At 52.1% G+C, this 24,511-nt stretch overlaps 1 protein-coding gene across 2 annotated transcripts in view; it reads left to right on the forward strand.

The window, feature by feature from the left end:
• AP1M1 (adaptor related protein complex 1 subunit mu 1) overlaps positions 1-24,511 on the forward strand; it is a 39,187-nt gene that overhangs the window by 3,390 nt on the left and 11,286 nt on the right. For both annotated transcript variants that reach the window (XR_005721139.1, XM_040241049.1), the window contains exons 2-10: positions 2,374-2,530; positions 5,094-5,161; positions 6,814-6,944; positions 8,259-8,406; positions 17,098-17,224; positions 18,195-18,337; positions 18,780-18,851; positions 19,452-19,610; positions 24,029-24,154. Coding sequence is in view for 1 of the 2 variants with exons in the window: in XM_040241049.1 (XP_040096983.1) it covers positions 2,374-2,530; positions 5,094-5,161; positions 6,814-6,944; positions 8,259-8,406; positions 17,098-17,224; positions 18,195-18,337; positions 18,780-18,851; positions 19,452-19,610; positions 24,029-24,154 (1,131 nt within the window). In the remaining variant the exon portion in view is untranslated. The remainder of the gene's footprint in view (positions 1-2,373; positions 2,531-5,093; positions 5,162-6,813; positions 6,945-8,258; positions 8,407-17,097; positions 17,225-18,194; positions 18,338-18,779; positions 18,852-19,451; positions 19,611-24,028; positions 24,155-24,511) is intronic.

Raw genomic sequence — 24,511 nt, forward strand, 5'->3', positions numbered from 1 at the left:
TTGTACCAAAGTCCAGAGCACTGGACTGGAGATCTGCGGGCTGTCAGGACACCCTGGAGGTCTCACAGCCGTCACAAACTCGGCATTTCCCCAGATGAGCTCCACACCAGCCCCCAGCCCTGCTGTCTCTCTCCCTCTCAGGGAGTGACACCGCCATCCACACAGGTGCCCATTTAGAGGCCTGGGCATTATCCTGCCCTTGTTTGCCTCACCGCCACGCTCATTGCAGAGACATTTACTGAGTAGCTGCTATGGGCCAGGATCTGCCCTCACTCTACTTAACCAGCGCTCCTGGGTACCCACCGTGGGCTCCGCCTCCCATCCCATGGCTTTAGCTCCACTGTTCCCTCTGCCTCTATCCCACCTGTATCCTGAGGGCTCAGTTTGAAGGTCTCACCCTTGCAGAGTCTCTCGTCTCCCTTCAAGCAAATAGCTCAGTGTAGGGACCCTGTTTGTCTTGGTCACCCTGGTGTCCCCAGGCCCCGCATAGTGTATGGCAGAGAGCGTGAGTGAGTGGGCCTCTGCAGCCTGTGTGATGAAGGCGAGCAAAATATATTGCTCCCTGCTCTTTCCTCGGAATATACTGGGGCCTCAGGGGCTCCGTGCCAATTGCATCCCCCTAAGTTGGATAACCTGCAGTAGAGGTGGGTTTAGGAAGCCCAGGAGAGCAGTGTGTATTGAGTGGAAGTGGCCCTGCAGGGAGTGAGAAGTGGGGTTAGAACCTGGGCTCTCCTTTGTTCACTGTGTGACCTCAGGCGGGTGGTGCCACCTCTCCAGACATCACTGTTCATCGCTTTAAAAATATCAGTCCACTGTATAGTAGGTGGGATTTATATGAGGCAGCATATATTCCTGGCAAAGAACATATGAGAGGGTATGTCGTAGTCCCTGGGCCAGGTACCCACAAGCTCACCCACTGGGTGCTGGGTCTTTAAGAGGCCTTCCGAACAGCAATGAGTGCACAGGGTCCCTTGCCCGTAGGCCACAAAGGAGAAACTAGGAAAGGAAGGTTCTTTCTCGGTCACTCACTTGACCACTCTCTCTCTCTGGCTTGCAGCAGTAAGACCATGTATTTTATGAAATGAAGATTCTGTGGGAAATGGCAACCCACTCCAGTATTTTTCCATGGACAGAGGAACCTGGCAGACTACAGTCCATGGGGGTCACAAAAGAGCCGGGCGCGCCTTGGCAAGCATGCGACACCAAAGGTCCTGAGGCAGGCGGTTCCCAGGCTGGTCGGCGCAGTGGTGTCATTCTTTGCACATCGCTGCGTCCTGCAGCTGGCTGTCCTCAGGGGTGCACAGGAGCAGCAGCTGCCCTGGGCAGCATCTCCAAATAGAGCCTTGCTCACCGTGGTGTAGCTTCACACCTCCTTTCCTTCAGTGAGTTACGTGTAACTGACTGTGCTCATATAAAGCATATCGTTTGATGAGTTCAGTCATTGTATACACCCAGGAAACCATGGGCACATGCTCTGTCACTTCCTAAAGGTTCCCCACACCCATGCCTGTCCAGCCTGTCCCCAGGCAGCCACTAATGTATTTTCTGTTACCGTTTCCCGGGATGTGTTTGTTTAGGTGGGATCACATAGTTCCAGTCTCCATTGTCTGGTTTCTTTCCCTTGGCTCAGTGATCCTGAAATTCCCTCCTGCTGTCACCGGTGTCAGAAGCCATTCCTTTTCATAGCTGAGCAGTTTTCTGTAGTGTGGTTGGACACAATTCTTGTCTCCTCTCACCTGTTGAAGGATGTTGGCATTCTCGCCAACCTGAGTCTACTTCAAATAATGCGCTGTGAGCATCGCACATGTGTCTTCATGTGGACGTCTGGTTTCCTTTCTCTTGGATAAATAAATACCTAAGAGAGGAATGGCTGGGTTATAAGCTGATTTTAGCTTTCTGAGAACCGGTCAAACTTTACCAAAGTGGTTGTCCCATTTTACATTCCCATCAGCAGTGATGCTGCACGCCTGGACCCATGAGAGAGAGAGGGGAGGGTTTCTTTTCAGGCCACAGGCGAGATCTGGTAGGTGTGCACACTCAGCAGTGTCCCTCTCCTGACAGAGCCAGAAGAGCAGGTGCATGAACCCAGGCGTGGAGGAGGTCTGCACTTAGAGCCTGCAGGACGCTTAACCTGGCGTCTCCCCGTGATTCAGTCCTGGAGTCCTGCCCCACAGCGCCCTCCCACGGCCCCCATACAGGACTCTCAGTAGCCCCAGGAGATGTTCGCGTGGGGAAGTGCTTTCCTTGAGGAATTCCCTGGGGCGTGGAGATCAAATGGTCCTTGGATGGACAGGTGTGACTGGGGCTCCCAGGAGGGCCGGAGGGTGGTGGAACTCGAGGTGAAAGTGCCTTCCCTCTCTCCCACCCGCCCAGGTGCTCATCTGCCGGAACTACCGCGGCGACGTGGACATGTCAGAGGTGGAGCACTTCATGCCCATCCTGATGGAGAAAGAGGAGGAGGGCATGCTGTCACCCATCCTGGCCCACGGGGGCGTCCGCTTCATGTGGATCAAGCACAACAACCTGTATCGTATCCCTTTGTCGGGGGTGGGGGAGATGGCTCCTGTGTGGGCTTGTGTGTGCGTGTGCACACATACACACGTGCAGCTGAGAGCTGCTGTCCCCAGGGCTGACTGGCTCAGGCCAGCGGGGGGCCATCCGGCACAGCCCTGTCTTCTGGAGCTCCCTGCCGCCTAAGGATGACAAGTGGGACAGAGGTCCAAGGAGCCAGGACTGGCTGCTTGCGGGGGGAACGTCCCAGTGGAGACCTGCAGGAAGGCCAGGTGTCTGCCGACACGAGGCACGCTAGGCCTGGGTGAAGTCTCACTCGGCAGCTGCAGTGGGTGACTGGAGCCCTAGCGTGGGGTGCGTGGTAGGAGCAAGGCCCAGTGGTCAGCAGGGTGTGCACTGCAGGGCCCTGTAGGAAACCACCTGAGTGACGTGTGTTGGGAAGTCTTGGGAGGGTTTCAGGCAGAGGGCTGACACGGTCTGATCTGCATTTTTTGCATTTTCTCTGGCTGCTGAGTGGAGTGACTTCAGGGGTCAGAAGTGGACATGGGGAGGTGGGGGTGGGAAGGCAGGTCGGGGGGCAGAAGCCTGGACTGTGAGGGCTGCGGGGATACAGAGAAGGGGAGAGATTCTTCGCCACCCTGCCCAGATCTCAGAGTCCCTTGCACTCAGGCCCATGGGGAGGCCTGGCTAAGCCAGTTCCCATCCAGGAGGTCTGACCAGCCATCCCATGGCCTTGGTCAACCCCGCTAGGTGCAGAGCCTGGCTTTGCCGCCCACAGCCCCGTGCTCCGGTCGCCGTGTGGCTGGAGGCAGGTCCTCAGCTCCCCCTGGTCCAGTGACAGCAGTGACCCCTCCTTGCAGCGCTGTTTGCGTCAGCTGAGCTGTGGACGCGCATCACGCCCAGCCGCCATGGGCTCTGTCCCCTTTTCCATGTTCTTGGAGACAGACGCGACCTTGCTAGTGGAGGTGTGGTCCACGGGCCCGAGCATCCCCTGGGAGCCTCCTGGGAATGCAGAATCCGGGGTCCATACAGCCCTGCCAGGTCAAAGCTGCACTAGAGCAGGGCCGTCCCTCGTGCTGTGTGTGCACGTTGCCGGGTGGAAGGTGTTGGCCTGGGGCGCTTGCCCACTGCCCTGAGGCCTGGCTCCCTGCAGCGCACCTCTGTTTCTTCACCTCTCTCTAGAGGGGGCAGCTCTGCAGAGTGAGGCAGGCAGCCTGTGAGCCAGGAAGAGATTGTCTGAGAAGCTGCCCTGGGTCTGGGCATGGTTGCCCAGCTGTGGGGGGTGGGGGAATAGCAGTGCCGGCTCAGCAGGAGCCGTCAGACCAGTTCCCAGTGGGGCCCTGGTGTCCATGCGTGGGCAGCTGGCGAGGAGACAGCAAGGGCTCTTCGCTCTGGATGCCAGTGCTCAGCGCACCCTGCCTGAGTGGGCATCTGCTCACCTCCAGCCCAAGTTCCACTGTCAGGTGGCAGTCTCCAAGCCCAGCCACAGGGTTGGAGGTGCCCGTTGCCCCTCCTTAGGAAGCATCTGGAACCCGTGTTGCTTGGACTAGGGAAGCCAGCACTCCCCTGATTGGCCCAGCGTCCATTTCCTGGGGCCCTGTGCTGGGCCGGGATGAGGCTGGAAGTAGGGTGGTGATGGCCCCTTTCCCCCTCCTGGAGCCTACAGCTTGGCACTGGGGTGGCCAGGGTACAGTGCAAAGGAACTGTTTTCTCAGATGATCAAGCCCTTAGGGAAAGAGGAACAGGAAGTTCCCAGTACACACTGACCCCAGGAGCTGGGGACATGTCCCCATGTCCAGAGTGTGTGCCAGTTTACACACATCACCTCAGTGAATCCACTCCCAGGCCCCTATTATGTTGATATCATTGTTCAGTTGCTAAGCCATGTCTGGCTCTTTGTGATCCCATGGACCATTTTCTGCCAGGCTCCTCTGTCCATGGGATTTCCCAGGCAAGAATACTGGAGTGGGTTGCCATTTCCTGCTCCAGGGCATCTTCCTGACCCAGGGAACGAACCCACAGCTCCTTCTTGGCAGGCGGGTTCTTTACTACTGAGCCACCTGGAAGCCCAGGGGTGAGAAAATGGAGGCTTCATTCAAAAGGTTTGCTTCGGGGGCAAGACACAGGCTTGAGCCAGAATCAGCCCAGGCCGGGGAGCCCCGAACCTCAGGAGGGTCCTGTAGGCAATATGCTTTGGAGGAGGGCAGATTGTGCTCCTGGTTTCCGCTCCAGGATGAGTCGCGCTGCTCTCCCGGGGCTGCTCACCTTACTGAAGTGCCCTCTGCCAAACCTCGGGCTTTAGCCCTCCGCTCAGGCGTCATCTCCTCTGGGCAGTGCCCCTCACCCGGCAGCTGGGGTGGGTTTCCTGTGCCCCTGCTGCCCCTCTGTCCCCTGAGCGCTACCTGGGAGCCGGGACCGCCCCTGTCTGTGACCACGGTGCCCAGGCCTGGCTTAGACCAGGAGCTGGGGAGCCCTGAGGGCCGAGTCAGTGACTGGGGGCAGCTCCAAAACACGCAGGGCACGGGAGTCTGGGCGGTGGCAGCCCCACGTCTGAACGCTCCTTAACTGTGGCCGCCATGCAGTGGTCGCCACCTCCAAGAAGAACGCGTGCGTGTCGCTAGTGTTCTCCTTCCTCTATAAGGTGGTGCAGGTGAGTTGAGGCACAGGGGTCGTGAAGGGTATCCGTCGCCCTGGCCCTTCAGTGTGCCTCCCCGTCTTGGCCACCCAAGGGCCACAGCATCCCTGGGGGAGCTGGAACCCCAGGAAGAAGACTGAGGGAGCTCTACCTGATCCGTGAGTGGGATGCCACGGCCTCCTTATTTGCCCCTCTGCGTGGTGAGGAGAGGGAAATGGACAGGAGGCGGGGCTCAGGCCAGGGGTGTGCCCTGCTTCCAAGCGGGACAGGTGTGCCCCCAGCTAGCTGTGGAAGGCTGGAGAGTGACCCGCTGAGTCAGGGATTAGGGAGGTGGGTTAAGCAGGAGGAGGGTGGAGCCAAGTTCTGCTCAGAATCTCCTTGGGGGGCCTCTAAAGGCGCAGTGGCCTGAGGCCCCACCTTAGAGCTTAGAGAGGGGTGACACGTGCCAGGCCCAGCTGCCGGCCAGATGGGGAGACAGAGCAGCATGTGAAAAGGCCCTGGGGCAGAAGTGCCTGTGGGGCCCAGTGTTCCCGGACAGAGGGTGGAGCTGTCAGCAGGGTGGCTGGGCTGGGCTTCAGGGTGGGGCTTGCTGCACAGGGCCTAGTGAGGCGTTTAGATTTTGTTACAAGTCTGATGAGAGATGGTGGATGGTTTTAAGCAGGAGACTGACAAGACCTGATTTGAGTTAAGATCCTCTCTGGCAGCTGAGCAGGAAAAGAACCTAAAGGCAGCAAGGAGGCCAGGGAGGAGGTGGATGGAGGGGCCTGGCTGAAGTAGGGGCTTCGTGGGGTTGAAGAGTGTGGACAGCCAGGCTTGGGGTGCGCCCGGGAAAGCTTTTATATTCCAAATGGTGCCGTGTGCAGCCCGCTCAGCAGTCTCCTCCGCTCCACGATGAGGGGGCGGGGCCGTGAGGACACGGAGCAGGAGAGGCCCCACGTGCAGGCTGAGGGGCAGCTGGCATCCCCAAGCTGTCGTGGGCCAGTTGGTGCTGTTTGTGATTTCCGAGGAGCGATCCAGCAGTTGCGGTCCTGGGGTGTAGAGATGGGGGAAGCAGGAAGGAGGAAGGTTCTCCCCGCTGCAGTGACTGGCATTGCCTTCCTGCTTCCGTGTTTGTGCTCCTGAAAGACCTTCTATCGAGTTCCTCTTCCCCTTGGCTCCCCTGGTGCCCCTGCTTTCATCCTCTGAATTTTCTGTTGAAATGGGGCAGGCTTATCTGCAGGCACAACTGTACAGGCTGGGGTTCAGGGAGGTCATGAGAGGCCTAAAGAGCTACTTGTCCTGTCCACAGGGGCCCTGTCCCTCATCTGAATCACTCCTGACTCAGAGGCAAAGGGTCAGGGTGAAAGAGAAGCTGGGAAGGGGTCCCAGGCCTGGAGGTGTCTTGTCAGGGAGAGGATAGTGGGCCTGCAGGGGTGGGAACTCAGGCTTCTGAGCAGGTCTCAGAGGACCCTTGCACACCCCCAGTCTGGTTCCCACGTCACAGGCAGCCACTGCTGTCCTCCTGCCCACGTTCCCTGAGCCCAAGACCTCGTCCGAGCACTCCTGGGAACCGGGCGAAGGGCTGTTGGCAGGGGCTTTGGGGCACGAAATGCAAATGAACTTGTGCAGGTGTTCATCCCCTTCTCATCTCTCCTCTCACTGATCTGCCTCCCATGGCAACACTGCAGGTATTTTCAGAATACTTCAAGGAGCTGGAGGAGGAAAGCATTCGAGACAACTTCGTCATCATCTACGAGCTGCTGGACGAGCTCATGGACTTCGGCTACCCCCAGACCACAGACAGCAAGATCCTACAGGAGTGAGTGGGTGGCATGGGGTCAGGCCAGGGCGATGTCACTGTGTTGAAGTCATGCGCAGGTTTGGAGGTGCAGGAGGCAAATGTGCATTCACGCTGCTGGTCCCCTGCCTGTCTCCAGCCCACCAGAAGTTTTCTAAGTTCCTGGGGCAGCTCTGGCTCCTTTTCCACTCAGCATCACTGCCTGGTGTGAGCACTCTTGGTGTGCTAGGTTTTCATTTCCATCCACAGGAGTGCGCTCAGTGCCTTGTTTCTAGGGACTCACCTGCCGCTGTTCTCTTTGTGTTTTTTTTAACATGTTTGTTTAGTTTTGACTGCTTTGGGTTTCAGTTAGGACGCGCAAGGTCTTCCTGCAACATGCAGGCTTCACTCTAGTTGTGGCATGCGGGCTCCAGAGCGAGTGGGCTCTGTAGTTCGCGGCCCGAGGGCTCTCTAGTAAAGGCCCGTGGGCTTAGTTGCCCCGTAACCTGTGGAATCTTAGTTCCCTGGCCAGGGATCGAACCTGCGTCCCCTACATTGGAAGGCAGATTCTCAACCACTAGACCACCAGGGAGGTCCCACTGCCTTTGTTTTTACTGTCATAAATGAGATTGTGATGAAAAATCTCGCTCCTTTGGAATCCTGGGCACCAAATAATGGTCACCGTTGATTAAGCACATCTTGGGAAGCAGGCCTCTTGTGAGCACTTTTTTCCATTTCAGTTAGTCAGAGCTGCTGTCTTCCCGTCTTACAGGGGAGCAGAGGGACACTCAGAGAGGCCGCGTGACTTCAGCACACCCCACATCTGTTGTTTCCCAAGTGGAAGCAAACGGGCTTCCCAGGTGTCTCAGTTGTAAAGAATCCACCTGCCAATGCAGGAGACGTGGGTTTGATCCCTGGGTTGGGAAGATCCCCTGGAAGAGGGCATGGCAACCCTCTCCAGTGTTCTTGCCTGGGAAGTCCCATGGGCAGAGGAGCCTTGTGGGCTGCAGTCCACAGGGTCAGGTGGCACATGGCTTCTGACTAAACAGCGAGTGGAATCAGGGTCACCAGGTCACTCTCCCAGGGAGGTCGGTCTCCTCTGCATGCCCAGCGGGGAAGCATTTCATGCCCACTGCTTGTTTTCCTCACCAGCGCTGTCTCCTTGCTGCCCTGAGACTGAGATCTCTGTACTCATTGTAACTGAAGAGTTTGTTGGCATTTTGGAAATTGTGATATTGTTGTGTTCAATGGCCCCAGGTGAAACCAGAGCCTGCCTCTCCTGGCGCCTGCTACAGGGAGGGGCTGTTTTCAATATGTCAGTGCCTGAGCCAGCTAACTCTGAGCCCGGGCCCACAGGTACATCACTCAGGAAGGCCACAAGCTGGAAACGGGGGCCCCGCGGCCCCCGGCCACTGTCACCAACGCGGTGTCCTGGCGCTCGGAGGGCATCAAGTACCGGAAGAACGAGGTGTTCTTGGATGTCATTGAGTCCGTCAATCTCCTGGTAGGCTTCCTTTTGTTTTTTAAAAAATGTTGTCTTCTTTGTGATTGGAAATAAAAGCAACTTGACTTTTAAAATTAGCAAGGCCCTGAGAAAGTTTCTGTGTGATAGCAGATCGGCAGGATTTGGTCAGGGCTACTCATTGCAACACGAGCTTGTCTTACCTGGATTCGTTTTTGTCCTTATTTAGAACGAATGCATGCATATCATTAAAAAAGAAATGTATAGGGTTAGACACCCAAGGGCTCCAGGACTTCCTGGTGGGCCAGTGGCTGACCCTATGCTACCACTTCAGGGGCCCTGGGTTCGACCTTGGTTGAGGAACTAGGATCCTGCATGCCTCCAGGCAAAAGTAAAGCAATAATTAGAAAGCGAGCAAGTGCAGGGCTCCGCAATCAGAAAGGCCGCATCACAGAAGGATTCATTGTCATCTTCCGGCCCCTCATGCTGTAGGTTTACAGACATGTTGTTTGTGTAAAACTGAGAATGTGAGGTGTAGTTCTACAGCTGGCTTTTGGAGTTGCTTGGGGTTTGGTTTTTATTGTTTTGTTCATGTTTGTTTCTTTCGTTTTATTTATTAAGTTATTGTTAGTTGGTAACTGACCACATCTTCTGTGAATTTTAGCACATGTACAGACTTGTACCCATGATGATAACCGGGCATCAGAACAGCTCCATCACCTCAAACACCTCGCCCATGCTGCCTCTCGGCAGCCACACCCTCCCGCCTGTTCCCGCCCCTGGCGGCTGCTCCTGGGCCTCCGTCACAGTAGCTTGGTCTTTCTGAGATTGTTGTATGAGTGGGATCATACAGTGTGTCAGTTTGAATCTGACTTCTTTCAATATATGGCCTTGAGATTCATCCAAATTGCTCTGTTTATCCAAAGTTTACGTCGTCTTCGGTTCATTTATTTTATATTCTGAATCACAGTTGGTTTATCCATTCACCCATCAAAGGACATTTGGGTTGTTTCCAGTGGTTGGCAATTGTGAAGAGTTGCTGTGAGCATTTTCTGTATAGATTTGTGTGTAGACAGAAGTTTCCATCTCTCTAGGGCAAATATCCAGGAGTGGGATTGCCGGGTCATATGGTAAGTGTATGTTTGACTTTGTAGGAAACTGTCCAGCTGCTCTCCAGTAACAGTTTTGCATTTTCACCAGCAGTGGATGAGAATTCCAGTTGCTCCACATCCTTGCTCAACGGTTTTATTTTTGCCATCCTGCTAGGTATCTCATCATGGCTTTAATGCACATTTCCCTAATGGCTGATGATGTTGAGCGTCTTTCTATATGCCTCTTTCTCATCCATATATCTTTGGAGGTGTGTCTCTTCATGTCTCTGATCATTTTTAAGTTTAGTTTGTTTTCTGATTGTTGAGTTTTGAAAATTCTTTGTTGGATAAAATCTTTTTTTTTTTTTGTCTTTATCCAATGTGATGTGTGATTTGCAAATATTTTCTCCTGAGTCTGTCATTTTTCATTCTGTTGGCGTTGTCTTTCACAGAGCAGGGGTTTTTGAGAAAGTCCACGTATCCAGTATTTAGGGGCTTCCCTGGCAGTCCAGTTGGTTACCACTTCACCTTCCAGTGAAGGGGGTACAGCTTTGATCCCGATTGAGGATCTAAGATCTCACATACTTTTCAGCCAGAAACCAGAACAAAACAGAAACAGTGTTATAACAAATTGAATAAAGGATTTAAAAGTGGTCCACAGGAAAAAACCCAAAATATCAAAATTTTAAACTGATTATGCTATTGGTGCCATGTCTGAGAACTCATTGCCAAACCCAAGGTCACAGATTTTTCTAAGTTTTCTTCTAAAAGATTATAGTTTTATATTTAGATCTATGATCAATTTTTAGTTAAATTTTATGTAAGGTATGAGGCTTATATCAATTTTTTGCACAGTGAACAATTTATTTTCTTGTTCTAACATCATTTTTTAATTTTTTAATATAAATTTATATATTTTAATTGGAGAGTAATTACTTTACAGTGTTGTATTGGTTTTGCCATACATCAACATGAATCCACCACGGGTGTACACGTGTTCCCCATCCTGAACCCTCCTCCCTCCCGCCTCCCCGTACCGTCGCTCTGGGTCGTCCCAGTGCACCAGCCCCAAGCACCCAGTGTCATGCATCGAACCTGGACTGGCGGCTCATTTCATGTAAGATATTATACATTTTCAATGCCATTCTCCCCAATCATCCCACCCTCTCCCTCTCCCACAGAGTCCAAAAGACTGTTCTATACATTTGTGTCTCTTTTGCTGTCTCGCATACCATTTTTCTAAATTCCATATATATGCGTTAGTATACTGTATTGGTGTTTTTCTTTCTGGCTTACTTCACTCTGTATAATCGGCTCCAGTTTCATCCACCTCATTTTTTAAAAAAGATTATCCTTTCTCCATTGAATTGCTTTTGCATTTCTGTCAAAAATCAATTTGCTATATTGTACAAGTCTGTTTCTGGTTTCTGTTCTTTTCCATTGATCTGTGTACCTGTTTCTTCACCAGTACCACACAGTCTTGATAACTGTACCTTTATAGTACGTCTGAAAACCAGATAATGTGATCCTCCTAACAGTCTCGTTTTTCAAAATTGTTTAGCTCTTTAGTTCCTTTAATAGAATTTTAGAATCTGCTTGTCTTGGGATTTTGATTGGTATTGCATTAAATAACTCTGTTAAGTCAATTTGGAGAGATTTGATATCTTTAGTATATTAAGTCTCACAATCCATGAGAAATATATGTCTCTCTCTATATATTTAGGTAATATTTTATTTCTTTCATCAACATTTTATAGTTTTTACCATGTACAAATTTTCATGTTAGATTTACACCTAAGTATTTCATTTTGGGGAAGCTATCGCAAATTGCTTATTTTTAATTTTATTTGGTAGAATTCACTTGTAAAACTATCTGAGCTTGGAGATTTCTTTTTCAGAATATTTTTCACTACAGATTTCAATTATATAACAGTATAGAATTGATTAGGTTTTCTATTTCATCTTGAGTGAGTTTGGGTAGTTTGCAGTTTTTAAGAAATTGGTCTATTTTCATCTAAGTCACTGAGTGTTTACGCATGGTGTTGTTTATAGCATTCCCTTATTAGCTTTTTAATATGTGCAAGGTCTGTACTGATACCGCCCTTTCATTTCTGATATTGGGAATTTATGTTGTCTTTCTTTTCTCTCTGTCACTCTTATGAGAGGTTTATCTGTTTCGTTGATCTACACAAAGAATCGGCTTTAATTTCATTGATTTCCCCTATTGTCTCTCTGTTTTCAATTACATTGATTTCTGCTTTTGTCTTCATTGTGGTTTTGGCTCACTTTGCTCTTCTTTTGCTAGTTTTTTAAAGTTGTAACTGAAGATACTAGTTCGAAGCCTTTCTTCTTTCTAATACAAACATTTAATGCTATAAATTTCTCTCTAAGCACTGCTTTCGCTGTATTCTACACTGATAACGTTGTGTTTTCATTTTTGTTGAAAATCTTTTCACATTTTCCTTGAGACTTCCATTGACCCATGAATTACCTAATGAAAGTGTATTGTTTAATTTCTAAATGTTTACAGATTTTTCTGTTATCTTGTCATTGACTTTTAATTTAATTGTTATTGTCTGAGAATATAGTTTATATTACTGCCAGTTCTTTAAAGTTTGTTAAGATTAATGATCCAGAATATGATCTGTCTTGGTGAATGTCCATGTACATTTGAAAAAAATGTATATTCTGCCCTTTTTGGATAGAGTGTTCTGTAAATACCAATTAAACTTGAACACTTGTCATGTTCTGTTTTGTTTCTTCACTCTATCATTTTTTCTTTGTATATATTTTTTAGTGGTTGCTATAAAATATATACTTTCTTATCATTTATTTAGAGTTAATATTTTACAACTTCATTTGAAATTTAGAAACTTTACTACCCCATTGTAGAGTTGTCCTATATAATTATGTCTCTATACTGAAAAACATATTAGTCAGTGTTAAATATTTTTGCTTTCAATTACCAAGCATACTTTAAAGAACTGAGGGGGAAAAGAAGACTCTCTACCATATTTTCCCAGGTATTTACTGTTTGTGTTGCTCTCCCTTCACTCCTAATTTTCCAGGTTTCCTTCTGGTACAGTTTTACTTCTGTCTAAAATGCTTCTTGTAGCAGTTCTTTCAGAACAGGGCAACAGGCTACAAAATTCCCTTGGTTTTCCTTCATCTGAGAATGTCTTTATTTCACCTTCTTTCCAGAAGGATACTGTCACTAGATATCAAATTCTGGGTTGACAGTTCTCCTTTAGTACCTTAAAAATGTTGTACCACTTCCTCCTGGGCTCAATGATTTCTGATGAAAATCCACAGTCACTCACATCAGTGTTCCCCTATAGGTAATAATAATGTGCAGTTTTTCTCTGGGTGCTTCTCAGATTTTTCCTTTGCCTTTAGTTTACAGCAGATAGTTTATGATGTGTCTCAGTATGGATAGTTTTGAGTTCTTGCTGTTTGGGTTTTGTTCAGCTCCTTGGATCTGCAAGTTTATGTATTCCACCAAACTTGGGATGTTTTCATTCATAATTTCTTCAAATATGCTTTTACTGTTTCACTCTTGCTTCCTTCTGGACCCCAGTAACATAAATGTTAGAGCTTTTATGATTGTCTCCCAGGTCTCTGAGCCTCTGTTCATTCTGCTCCATCTTTCTTTCTGTTGCTTAGATTGGATAATTCCTGTTGATCAGCTTTCAAGTTCACTGACCCTTTTCCTACTGTGTTATCTCCATTCTGCTCTTGAGCCCATCCAGTGAGCTTTTAGTTTGTTACTGTATTTTTCAGATCTAAGGTTTCCATTTGATCCTTCTCCCTATAGTCTTATTTCTTTCCTGAGACTTTCCAGTTTGACATTTGTTGTAAGAGTATTTGTGATTTTTCCCAAGCGGTTTAAAGTCTTCTTCATAGAATCACAACATCCGTGTCAGTATTGGTGTCTATTGATTGTATTTTCATGTGAGCTGAAATTCTCATGGTTCTTTTTATGCTACGTAATTTTAGGTTATATCTTGGGGTAGGATTCTAGGTCTTATTTAAATTATACAGAAAATGTTGATTTTTTTTTGGTTTGTTTTAGCTGACAATTGACCTGGTTAGGTTCAGGCCATAAGTTTCATCCCCCAGTCTATGAGCCATGAGTATCAGTTCAGTTTTCAAAGCCTTTGTGCCCTTTGCTATTTGCATCTGTTCCAAATATGCAGTGCCCAGCATTTCATCGGGCCTGGGAACAGTTTGGTTCTCAAGGCCTTTGGCCGTAGGATCTTGTCTGTGCACACCTGGTTCTAGAGAGGTCTGGAGACATAAACAACTTCCTGAGGTTGCTTTCCTGAACCTTTCACTGTCTGCTGTATACCTGTGCTCTCTGGCTGCCTGGGGCTTCCTTTTTTGGATCTGTAGACAAAAACTTAGGGCTCTAGATCTCCACTCTTATGCTGGTCTGCACTGGGGCTGGAATCCTAGGTTTACCACCCCCACCCCTGGAAAAGCAGCTCAGTTTCCTGGGCCTCAGACAGCCGTGAGAAAACTGAAAAGAAGGAGAAACGGGGGATTCCCATATTCCCTCCGAGCAGCAGGAGTTCCCCTTCTGGCCCTGGAGTCAGAACTAGAGGCTTCTGCAAGCTCTGGCTACACCCCACTGCTCATTTCCACTTCCAGGCTTCTGCTGCACTCTCACATTGTGGCAGGTGGGAGACACTGCTCATTCGGCCAGCTCTTCTGGATCCACCTTTTTGGTCTCCCAATAGTTGCCCATGCATTCTGCCCCGGTTTTTTGTTGTTGCTGATTTTATTGAATTAATTAATGTGCGGTGTCTTTGTTAATGCTTGGGCTTTTCTCCAGTTGCAGCGTACAGGCGTCTCACTGCAGTGGCTTCTCGTCATGGGGCACAGGCTCCAGGGTGCGTGGGCTTCAGCAGTCACAGTCCCAGGCTCTAGAGCACTGGCTCAGCAGTTGTGGCATATGGGCTTAGTTGCATGGGATCTTCCTAGGTCAAGGGTCAGACCTGCGTCTCCTGCATTGGCAGGTGGAGTCTTTACCACTGAACCATCAGGGAAACCCCCACCCAGATTTTATAGCTGTGGTCGGTGTCAGAGAACAGGTGATGGGAACCAGTTCCATCTCACCTGCAGCCGGCCTGTCTCCACACAGAAGACCCCACTCCCAGTACCTGGGCAAACCAGGGCAGACTGGGCCAAACCCATCACATGGGCTCCTTAGGTTTGCCCATTTTTGGCTGTTCCAGCCAGTGCAGAAATGAGCATGATTGCTCATCCTCATGTGTGTTTGGGCATCGCCCTTACCTGGGCAGGATCTCTGGAGGGCTGAGTGCCCAGGCATGGAGTTTCTGAGTGAGAGCACTTTCTAAACAGCTGTTCCAGTGGACTGACTGTAAATGTGTCTGCCATCTTATTTTCCAAGCCGTGAGGTGACAGTGGCTCACTGTGTTCCCCTCCTGCCTGAGGACCTCCATCTGGATCGTTTACTGAGCCCAGACGTGTTCTCGGGTGTCCTGAGGTGAAGAAGCAAATCCCAGGAGTAGTCTGTAAGCAGCTGCCCAGGAGAGCACTGGGAATTCAGGGCTGCCCCGGCCCCTGTGTCCGCACACACAGCACTGTCCAGGGAGCCCTGTCCTCTCATACAAGGGGCAGCACGAGGCAGTGTGGACGTCCCAGGCAGGTTAGAGCACACCTTCCTGAGTCTGACTGCAGAGCTGGCGGCCTCCAAAATCAACACTGGCCTCCAGATTCTGAAAATCTGGTTCTACGGGTATAATTAGCAGCCGTATGCTCACACTCATCTCCTCCACGCCTGCCCTGGGATGGCGCCGGCTTTGGGCCTCCTGTCACGGCCAGCATTGGCCTTAAAGGCTGCATGGCTTTTGTCTCCACTTCCCAAGCCTCCTTTGCCATTGTTCAGCTCTAGAGGGCTGCCCAGCTCCCCTCCCCCAGGGGGGATAGCCCCCCAGAGAAGGAGAACTAAGGGCAGTTGTGGGGAGCACTGAGAACCCGCAGAGTAAGGCAGTGGGCGTGCCAGCTACCCAGAGCTCAGGGGCGAGGGGCCGTGTCTGCATGGACTCACGAGTACGCGCTGCCCCAGGCACCATCCTCATGCTGGACCCCGCAGTGAGCAGCCCGACCTGACCCCTCACCAGGGTGTGGATGGAGGTGGACGGGCAGGCACATGGGGGTCAGGTCACGCGCTGCCTGCTGAAGCAAGGTCAGCGAGAGGCCAGCGAGGTCAGAGCACGGTGAGTGACAGGAGGTGGAAGGGCCTTCCATGCTGTTTTGTGCCTTTTTCTGAGTCACTTCCTTCAGAGGTAAAGGTCTTCCATGCCTGCCCACAGCACTTCCAGATATTTGAGTTAAAGACTGAACAGATTTTCCTGCTTCTCCGCAGAAATCAGGAAGTCCGGGCCTCCAAGGAGTGGCCCCTAGGCTCAGGTCTCTGAGTTTGTTTTGCTTGCCGGTGTGGATGTGGCATCCTCACAGAATGGCACTGTGGGGTGGTGGGCCGGGCTGCAGCCCCAGAACCTCTGCCAGCTGCTCCGTGCCTCAGTGTCCTCATCTCTAAAATGGGGCCGTGGAGACGTGCTGCAGCAGCCCAGCTCCCTCAAGACAGCCCCCGGGTTTCCCCGTCATCCTGCTGTGATTTTTATTTTATTTATTTATAAAGATGTATGTATTTTTGACTGAAGGATAGTTGATTTACAATATTGTGGTGGTTTCTGCATGCATGTGCATACCTGTAGATCAGCCGTAGGAATTCATCTGTCCCCTCTCTCTCAAGCCTCCCTCCCACCGCCCTCCCCGTCCCACGCCTCTAGGTTGTCACAGAGCACTGGGTTGTGCTCCCTGCGTCATGCAGCAAATTCCCACCGGCTGTCGATGTTACATACGGTGGTGTATGTTTCCCTTTTGTGTGCCGTCTTCATTCATCCCACACTTTCTTTCCCCAACTGTGCCCACAAGGCTGTTTCCTATGTGCTGTGATGTTCAGTTGCACTCTCAGATGCCTTCCAGTCTGCACAGGAGTTAAAAGTCGCCCGAGTCACAGCCCTGCCCAGTCAAGGAGGAACTGCCCAGGCAGTGTTAGAGCTGGGATTGTATTTGCTTAAGTGTAATTGTGACTTTGCACCAGACCTCAGAGCAGCCCTGGGAGCAGGACCCAGGCAGCTCCATCTTCAACAAGCCCTAGGCTCACCTAGAGCATAAAGTAGCCTCACCTGGCCTCACATGAAGAAATAGATTTCCGGAAAGTGAGTCCACCCTGCTCTGAGAAAACCTCACAGAGCCCAGTAGATGAGCAGACACTGATAGAATCCCTGCCCAGGCCAGCCAAGCACACAGCCTCCAGCCACCAGGTCTGCCCTGGGCACCCTAGGGGCACCTCAGAGGGGTCAGCCCTCAGAGGGATTGCGGGCGCAGCATCAGCTGGCCCATCCGAGTGGGAGGAGCCTGCTGTGGCCTGGGACCCAGAGGGCGGGGCCTGCGGGTGTCTGCCTTCGGGGTCTGCCCTGACACTGCCTCCTCAGCTCAGGGCACAGAGAGCAGGGAGAGTGGGAGAGGCCGGGAGGGTCACACAGCGTGGTGGGGGACAGTGGCCGCAGGCGCGGGGCCTCCCCTCACCCCCGGCCCCCCCACCCCCCAGGTCAGTGCCAACGGGAACGTCCTGCGCAGTGAGATCGTAGGCTCCATCAAGATGCGCGTCTTCCTGTCTGGCATGCCCGAGCTGCGCCTAGGCCTCAACGACAAGGTCCTCTTCGACAACACAGGCCGTGAGTACCCTGCCCAGACCTGGGAGCGTCCGCTTGAGTGGTCAACAAGTTCACCTTAGGCATATTGCCTCAGAAACATTGTTGCATTGTTTACAACGGTGAAAACTAGTCAGCTAACGCCTGGGTCTGGAGGACATGGGGGAGTGAAAAATCCTCCAGTCCAGTCCCCTTGTCGCCTCTCAGGCCAGAGGTGCAGATGGGCACCTCGATGGTCACACAGAAGGTCCTCAGCCCCGCCCTCCTTCAGGGACTGCAGGGCTCCTCTCCTCCTGGGCCCAGTTTCTGTCCTCACCCCTGGCATTGGGGCTGAGCTGTGCAGAAACCACACACAGCGGCTCGAGCTCACCCTCCCTGGCCTGGGTTTAACGTTTTGTGGTGTGGCAGCCGGGGTGGCCTCAGAAGCCCAGGGCTGCTGGGGCTCTGGTGTTCCCAAGCTTGACCTCCAGCCTCCCCTCCCACCCACAGGAAGGTTGTCATAGTTACATCAGCAGTAGTGCTCGTGAGGGCCTCTCAGACATCCACGCAGCAGAGCAGCTCCCCTCCCAGGACTGGGCTCCACCATCAGCCTCTCTGGGCTGAGAAACTGAGATGGGATCCCAGGGACGACAGGCCCAGGGCCCTCAGGGGACCCCGAATCATCCCTGAGCACGCCCAGTGGGGTCTGTTCGTCATTCAGCAAACACGTCCCAGGCTGCACCCCAGGCTGGGGGCTCAGAGTGAACTGGCCCACCAGCTCTGCCCTCAGCCCGGTGTTGGGATGTGATGGGGCTTCCTGGGGGTGAAGAAAGGTGGGGATGGCTATTTCAAGAACCGGCCACCTTGGTGTTCGGGGCCCAGGACAATCTCACAGATTTGGAAGCAGCTCTGGTCTGCAAGGCTGGGCCCCAGACAGCAGGGCACCGTTGCTGAGAGAGTGGCCTGGGGGACCTGGCATCTGCCTGTCACGCCCTCACATCCCCGCTCCCTGCAGGTGGCAAAAGCAAGTCCGTGGAGCTCGAGGACGTGAAGTTCCACCAGTGCGTGCGGCTCTCGCGCTTTGAGAATGACCGCACCATCTCCTTCATCCCGCCTGATGGCGAGTTCGAGCTCATGTCCTACCGTCTCAACACACACGTGAGTGCACAGTCGCCAGCGCCTGGGCCCCAGGCTCCCACCCCCACCATGCCCCGGCAGCACCCCTTTTCCCTGCTGGGTGGGAGCCGCCTCTTCCATGGTGAGTCTCGGGTCTGTGAAGTGACCTGTGGGACAGGCACAGCGCCCCAGGGGCAGCCCGGGCTGCAAGGAGCCTGCTTGTCAACATGAGGCTCCGAACTTCGGTGGGGCAGCCCCTTGGCACCACTGTCCCCTTTCCCCAGCAGCACCCCGGAGCGTCCTCTGTGATGCTTTCTGCATTCTCTCTCGTTCTGACCCATCCTGGCACCGGCTTGGCTTCTCCCAAGAGCCCCTGGTGCTGGGCTCACACCAGGCCCAGTGGTCGCTTGCCCTATTTCCCCTCTGTGAAAGGGAGCTTTGTAAAACGACTAGGCGAGAACGCTGTGTTCCGTCTCCCCTACAGGTCAAGCCCTTGATCTGGATCGAGTCCGTGATTGAAAAGCATTCCCACAGCCGCATCGAGTACATGATCAAGGTGCGTGTGCGTCCTGCACGCAGCGTCAGCCGGATGTACAGGGCGTAAGAGGGGGACGTGGCGGCCCCGCCTGGCCCGGGCCTTCCGGAATCTCTGGCCTGTCCAGCACCTTTGACACAGGGTCCTAATGCAGGACTGGGGGCACACTGGGGCTCTTGTGACCCCTGCCCCGGGGCTGAACCTGTGGCTGTCATCCATGTTGTTTCCCTGTGAGCTCGCCGAGAGTGGGCCTCGGACACAGGACACCGCCCAGGTCCTAGGTGCAGCCATTGTGGAAGCAGGCTGTGACTAAGTGTCCAGGTGGCACACTTCTGCCACCCAGGGACCTCATCCATCCCAGGCCAGTCCGGGTGATACAGACATTGTCCCCAGAGGCCAGGACCGCAGAGAAGGATGGGAAGCCCCAAAGGCTGAGGAGACAGGCGGGCAGAGGTGACCTTCCAAAGTTGAGCTTAAAGAAAACCTCAGAGGGCAGGATAGGCTGGAGGAATCCCACAGGCCAGGCTAAGGGGTTTGTGGCCCTTGGGGAGCAGGCTGGGTAGGAGCTGGGCTGTCTCACTTTCACCCTCTGCACCCTTGGCCCCACTGCCTCATCTCCAGGCCAAGAGCCAGTTCAAGCGGCGATCAACAGCCAACAATGTGGAAATCCACATCCCTGTGCCCAACGATGCCGACTCACCCAAGTTCAAGACGACAGTGGGGAGCGTCAAGTGGGTGCCCGAGAACAGTGAGATCGTGTGGTCCATCAAGTCGTTCCCGGTGAGCACCCTCTCGGCAGGGCGCCCCCCTGACCCCCACCCACACCCGCCTGCTCCCTGGGTCCCACGCAGTGTGGCAGCCTGACCGCTGTGGGCCCCTCAGGCCCAGGGCTGGGATCCGCGCCTGGGACTTCGGGGAGGCTCAGAAGGGACGGTGAGTGGAGAACGGGCAGGGTGGGGTGGAGGTGCTCCAGCTTCCTCTTGTGTGTGCACCCACCTGTCTCCAGAGTCAGGTTAGCGCCCCCGCCCCACCCTCCTGCTGCCCTTCTTTCTCTGCCTGCCACTCCTGTTTGGAACTCAGCTTGCCTCCAGGGGTGCAGACTACCTGCCTTGGGGCCAGAGCAGCACCAGCTCCAGGAACATAGAGCACCTGGCTGCCTGACCCACAAGCTGGCGTGGCCACCTGGCTGGTGTTCAGGATTTGGAGCACTTGAGTCTGGGTTTGTGGGCAGAGTGCCCAGGGACTGGAAGGCAGGAATGAGGCTGCACGGACTGCACATTCCTCATGGTAAAAAGACGTAATGCCTTTTCTCTTTGTCTCGGGGCCGTTTGTGTTTCTTGCTCTGGAAACTGTAGTAGCTGTCCTTTTGCTCACTTTTCTGTCAAGTTTGGTCACTTTCTTGTTGGTTTCCAAAAGCTGTTTGCACATGGGCGAGGGGAGTACTTTTTCTTTGATAGCAGTTGCAAATGGTTTTCCTTAGTTTGGTGTTTGTCTTTCAGCCTCGCCTCTGGAGTGTTTTTGCTTTGTAATCTTTTTGATTGTGGTAGTTTTTTTTTTCAATTCTCATGGGTTCTTAGATACTCTTTCATATGTTTGCGGCAGTTGCAGTTACCCTTTTTCCTCTCCTATTCTTGGGCACCTTATGACTCCTGGCATCTCCCTGCTTCTGTTGCTGTCTCCATGCCTGTAAGTGGTGGTGGAGAGCAACCTCCTGGCTTTGCCTCCAACCGGAACTGCTAGGGTTTCCCTTTTTCAGTGTCTTGCTGCTTTGGGCTGCAATTTATTCCAGTTCTACTTTGCTGTGTTTTTAGCACAAAACAGCAACAAATTTAGCCAAATGCCTCTGCAGTGTCTGTCAGTTCAGATATCAACACAGGATGGATCTTGAACCATCCTTGCATTCTGGCAGACTCCAGTTGCTCATGATATGTCTTCTCTTTGATGTGCCATTAACTTTGTTGGTGAACATTGTACGTAGTATTTTTACATTGAGATTCATGACTGAGATTGACTTTTTTTTTGGTACCTCTATCTCAACAGGTATCAATATTGTACCTGTTTCATAGTTGTTGTTTTTTTTTGTCTCCCTCTTCCATGCTGCAGAACAGCTTTAAAGTGGCCTTGAGATCATCTGGCCTTGAGAGGATTGATAGATTTGGCTGTGTGTGGCCATCTGTATCTCTGCTCATCTGTGGAAATTAGGCCATTTCGAGTTTCTATTTCTGTTGGAGTCAGTTTGGGTAAATTTGTATTTTCCTACAAAATTATCCATCCTAACCAGGTTTTCAGATTTGCCTGCACAGAGCTGTAGAAAGGGGGCTCTTTCTCCCCTTCGCTTACGACAGTGACTTCTCCCTTGTTATACCTTGTTCTGCATTTTTGTTACTTCTTTTCCTTGATAAGGTGACCTAGTGGTTTATCTGTTTTTTTTCCAGATTCCCTTTTTAGTTTGTTTGTCATATTTTTCAGTTTTACAAGTCTTTAATTTCTTCATCCTTTGTCCTGATTTTCAAGTTTTTAAAATTCTATTATTTTCTTTTAAAATTTGTATTGATATAAATATTTAAGCCACAGATATTCTTCTGAAGCCTGCCTTAGCTATATAACCCATAGAACGGGTATGTAATATTTGATACTATTATCTAGAAATTCTGTAATCAAATGAGTTTTTTTTTCGTCTTGTTTGTTTTCTGTTTTTCTGGTCAAAGGGCCTTTTCTTTTCCATTTTATCTTCACTTTGAGTTTGGTGCATTGAGGTCAGAGAAGGTTATTCGTGTTATTCTGCTTATAAGCTTTATTGAAGTATTCACTGTGTGTTAATGTAGGGTCAAAGTTTGTGAATATCCCATATGTACTTGAGAAGATAAGGCCTCTGTAACTGGGGTAGAGACCTTGACACGAGCACCGTGAGGTCTGCTATGATGCCACACAGGGAGCTGGGTCGCTCTGCCTTCCTCTAGCTCCTCTGGTTCCTGTTTCGTCTCTCGTAGCGTCTGCTTAACAGAAGTTGCTGCCGTGTTACTTGGTGCATAGCCACTCATAACTCTTGTGTCTTCCCTGTGGATTTGTAGGACAGCAGCCTTTTGGGCTGTGAAAATTGTCCTCTGCACCTGGAATTCTTTGCCCTTAATTCTCCCCTGTGGCAGCAGTCCTGCTCTGCCTTTTTTTTTTTTAATCATTTTTTAAAAAATTTTTGGTTGCGCTGGGTCTTCATTGCTATGCATGGACTTTCTCTAATTATGGTGAGCGAAGGCTGCCCTCTAGTTGCCGTGAATAGGCTTCTCACTGCAGGGGCTTCTGTCCTGTTGCAGAGCACAGGCTCTCGGGTGCACAGGCCTCTGTAGTTGAGTTGCAGCTCGCAGGCTGTAGAATGTGGGCTCAGTGGTTGTGGCACACGGGCTCAGTTGCCTTGCGGCATGTGAGATCTTCCCCAACAGGGATCAGATCTGTGCCCCCTGCATTGGTCGGCAGATTCTTAACCACTGGACCGCAGGGAAGCCCAGCCCTGCTCTGCTTTGTTTGACTTTGGCCGGCATGCCTTCACCCTTTCTTTCTACTGGTTTCGTCTTTCTGAGTCTGCTTTTACAGTGTAGAGTTGGGTTTTCGTCTGTGAGCCAGTCTCCAAGTCTCATTAATAGAGGAAATTAAACCCATTTACATGGACCTGATTGACACAAGGTAGGCTTACAGACTTCTGCCACCCACCAGGGAGGGCCTACCTCTACGCATTCTTTTGCTTTCATTTTCTACTTAGTTTTTCTAAAGCTTAGGGTTTTGGTCTGGTTACTGTTTCATGCACAGACTGATGGAGCTGGTTTTCTTCCTTTGCTGCCTGTTTGTCTGTGTTTAATATAATTTTATTTATTTGGGCTGTGCTGGTCTTCGCTGCGGCATGGACTTCTCTCCAGTTTCGGTAAACAGGAGCGGGGGCCACTCTCCAGTTTGGTGCTCGGGCTTCCCATTGCGGTGGTTCCTCTTGCCGTGGAGCATGGGCTCTGGGGTGTGTGGGCTCAGTAGTTGTGGTTCCTAGGCTGCAGAGCACAGGTTCGTCAGTTGTGGAGCTGGGCTTAGTTGCTCCACAGCCTGTGGGATCTTCCCAGATCAGTGATCGATTCTGTCTCCTGCATTGGCAAGCAGACTCTTTACCACTGAGCCACCAGGGAAGCCCTGCTTTGACCATTGCTGAGACTGCATTATTCTCCCCTTGTTGTCCCAGAATCTTCACTGAGCACACAGCACCAAGTCAGGCAGAGTCCACACGCCTGCACTGATGAGCAGATCCTGACCACTCACTTCATCCCTGAAAGGGGAGGGTGAGCACAGCACTGGGGAGGCAGAGCTCTGCGCTGCTCAGCCAAGGCCATGCAGAGGCAGCCCTGGTCAGCAGTGACTCCTGTTGCCAAAGGCCTGAGGATCAAAACCCTCCGTGTCCTGGTGTGACGAGAGCTGCATTTCCTGCTGCTCCCTGCAGTTCTGTGTTACTCACCAGGCACTGGGACAACCAGGCCAGGACTCCTGACCCCTCATGGCTGAGAGTTCAGTCACTCAGTCGTGTCCGATTCTTTGCGACCCCGTGGACCGTAGCCTGCCAGCCTCCCCTGTCCATGGGATTTCCCAGGCAAGAATACTGGAGTAGGTGGCCATTTCCTTCTCCAGGGGATCTTCCTGACCAGGGATTGAACCAGCATCTCCTGCATTGGCAGGTGGATGCTTTACCACTGCACCAGCAGGAAAGCCGTTCCTTCCCCCGCTACAAGTCCCGTCTCTGGAGTCAGCTTCCAGGGCCAGAGCCTTTCCCTTCCAGGGCAAGACCTAGGGCCAGCTCATCGGTCCCAGGCAGCCCTGACGCCCCGTGCCAGCGCTTGCTCTTCCTCTCCCTTCTTCCTCCCCAAGGCCTAGTGTTCTTCTTTTCCTTGACGCAACTAGGCTTCTGTGCCTGGGAACTTGTAGCAGTTCCTCTTCATCCTCAGAATTAGAGGATGAATTTTCTCCAGCGGGGCTGGTGTGGGCAGCCCAGGAGGCTTAGAGGATAAGGTAAGTGTGAGTGTGTTGCAGTAGCCGAGGCCCTGGGCGGCCACAGACCGTGCAGGAAGGGACTCGTTGGCCAGGCCCACAGCCTGGCATTCTCCAGGGGCGGCTGTTGGATGGACCTGCCAGGGCCTCCGCCTGACCATCTCCTCTGTGGTCTGCTCCCGTAGGGCGGCAAGGAATACCTGATGCGGGCCCACTTCGGCCTGCCCAGCGTGGAGGCAGAGGACAAGGAGGGCAAGCCCCCGATCAGCGTCAAGTTCGAGATCCCCTACTTCACTACCTCTGGCATCCAGGCACGTGCGACCAGGGCTGCCGGGGCCCCGGAGCAGACATGGACAGGCCCAGCGGGGCCTCTCATGGGCCAGGCACCAGTCTAGGCTCAGAGGGTTGAAGGTGACAGACACCAGTGCAGCCAGTTAGCAAAGGGTGCTAGCTGACTTGTCCCAGCACTCCGAGCTGCTCCCCCGCCCTGCCCATCTCCATGGGCAGCCTGGCCCTGATGGAAAGAGGCCCGCAGTGGTCTACGCAGACCTGACCTGTGCTCCAAGCTCAGAGATGCATTCAGCCCCCAAAACTAATGTCCACACACTTGCCACTGTGGGGCCCATTTTCCTGGGCACCTCCACGGAAGCCATGGATGGGGCAGAAAA

The sequence above is a fragment of the Oryx dammah genome, unplaced genomic scaffold, assembly GCF_014754425.2.
Source record: "Oryx dammah isolate SB20612 unplaced genomic scaffold, SCBI_Odam_1.1 HiC_scaffold_5, whole genome shotgun sequence".
Taxonomy (NCBI): domain Eukaryota; kingdom Metazoa; phylum Chordata; class Mammalia; order Artiodactyla; family Bovidae; genus Oryx; species Oryx dammah.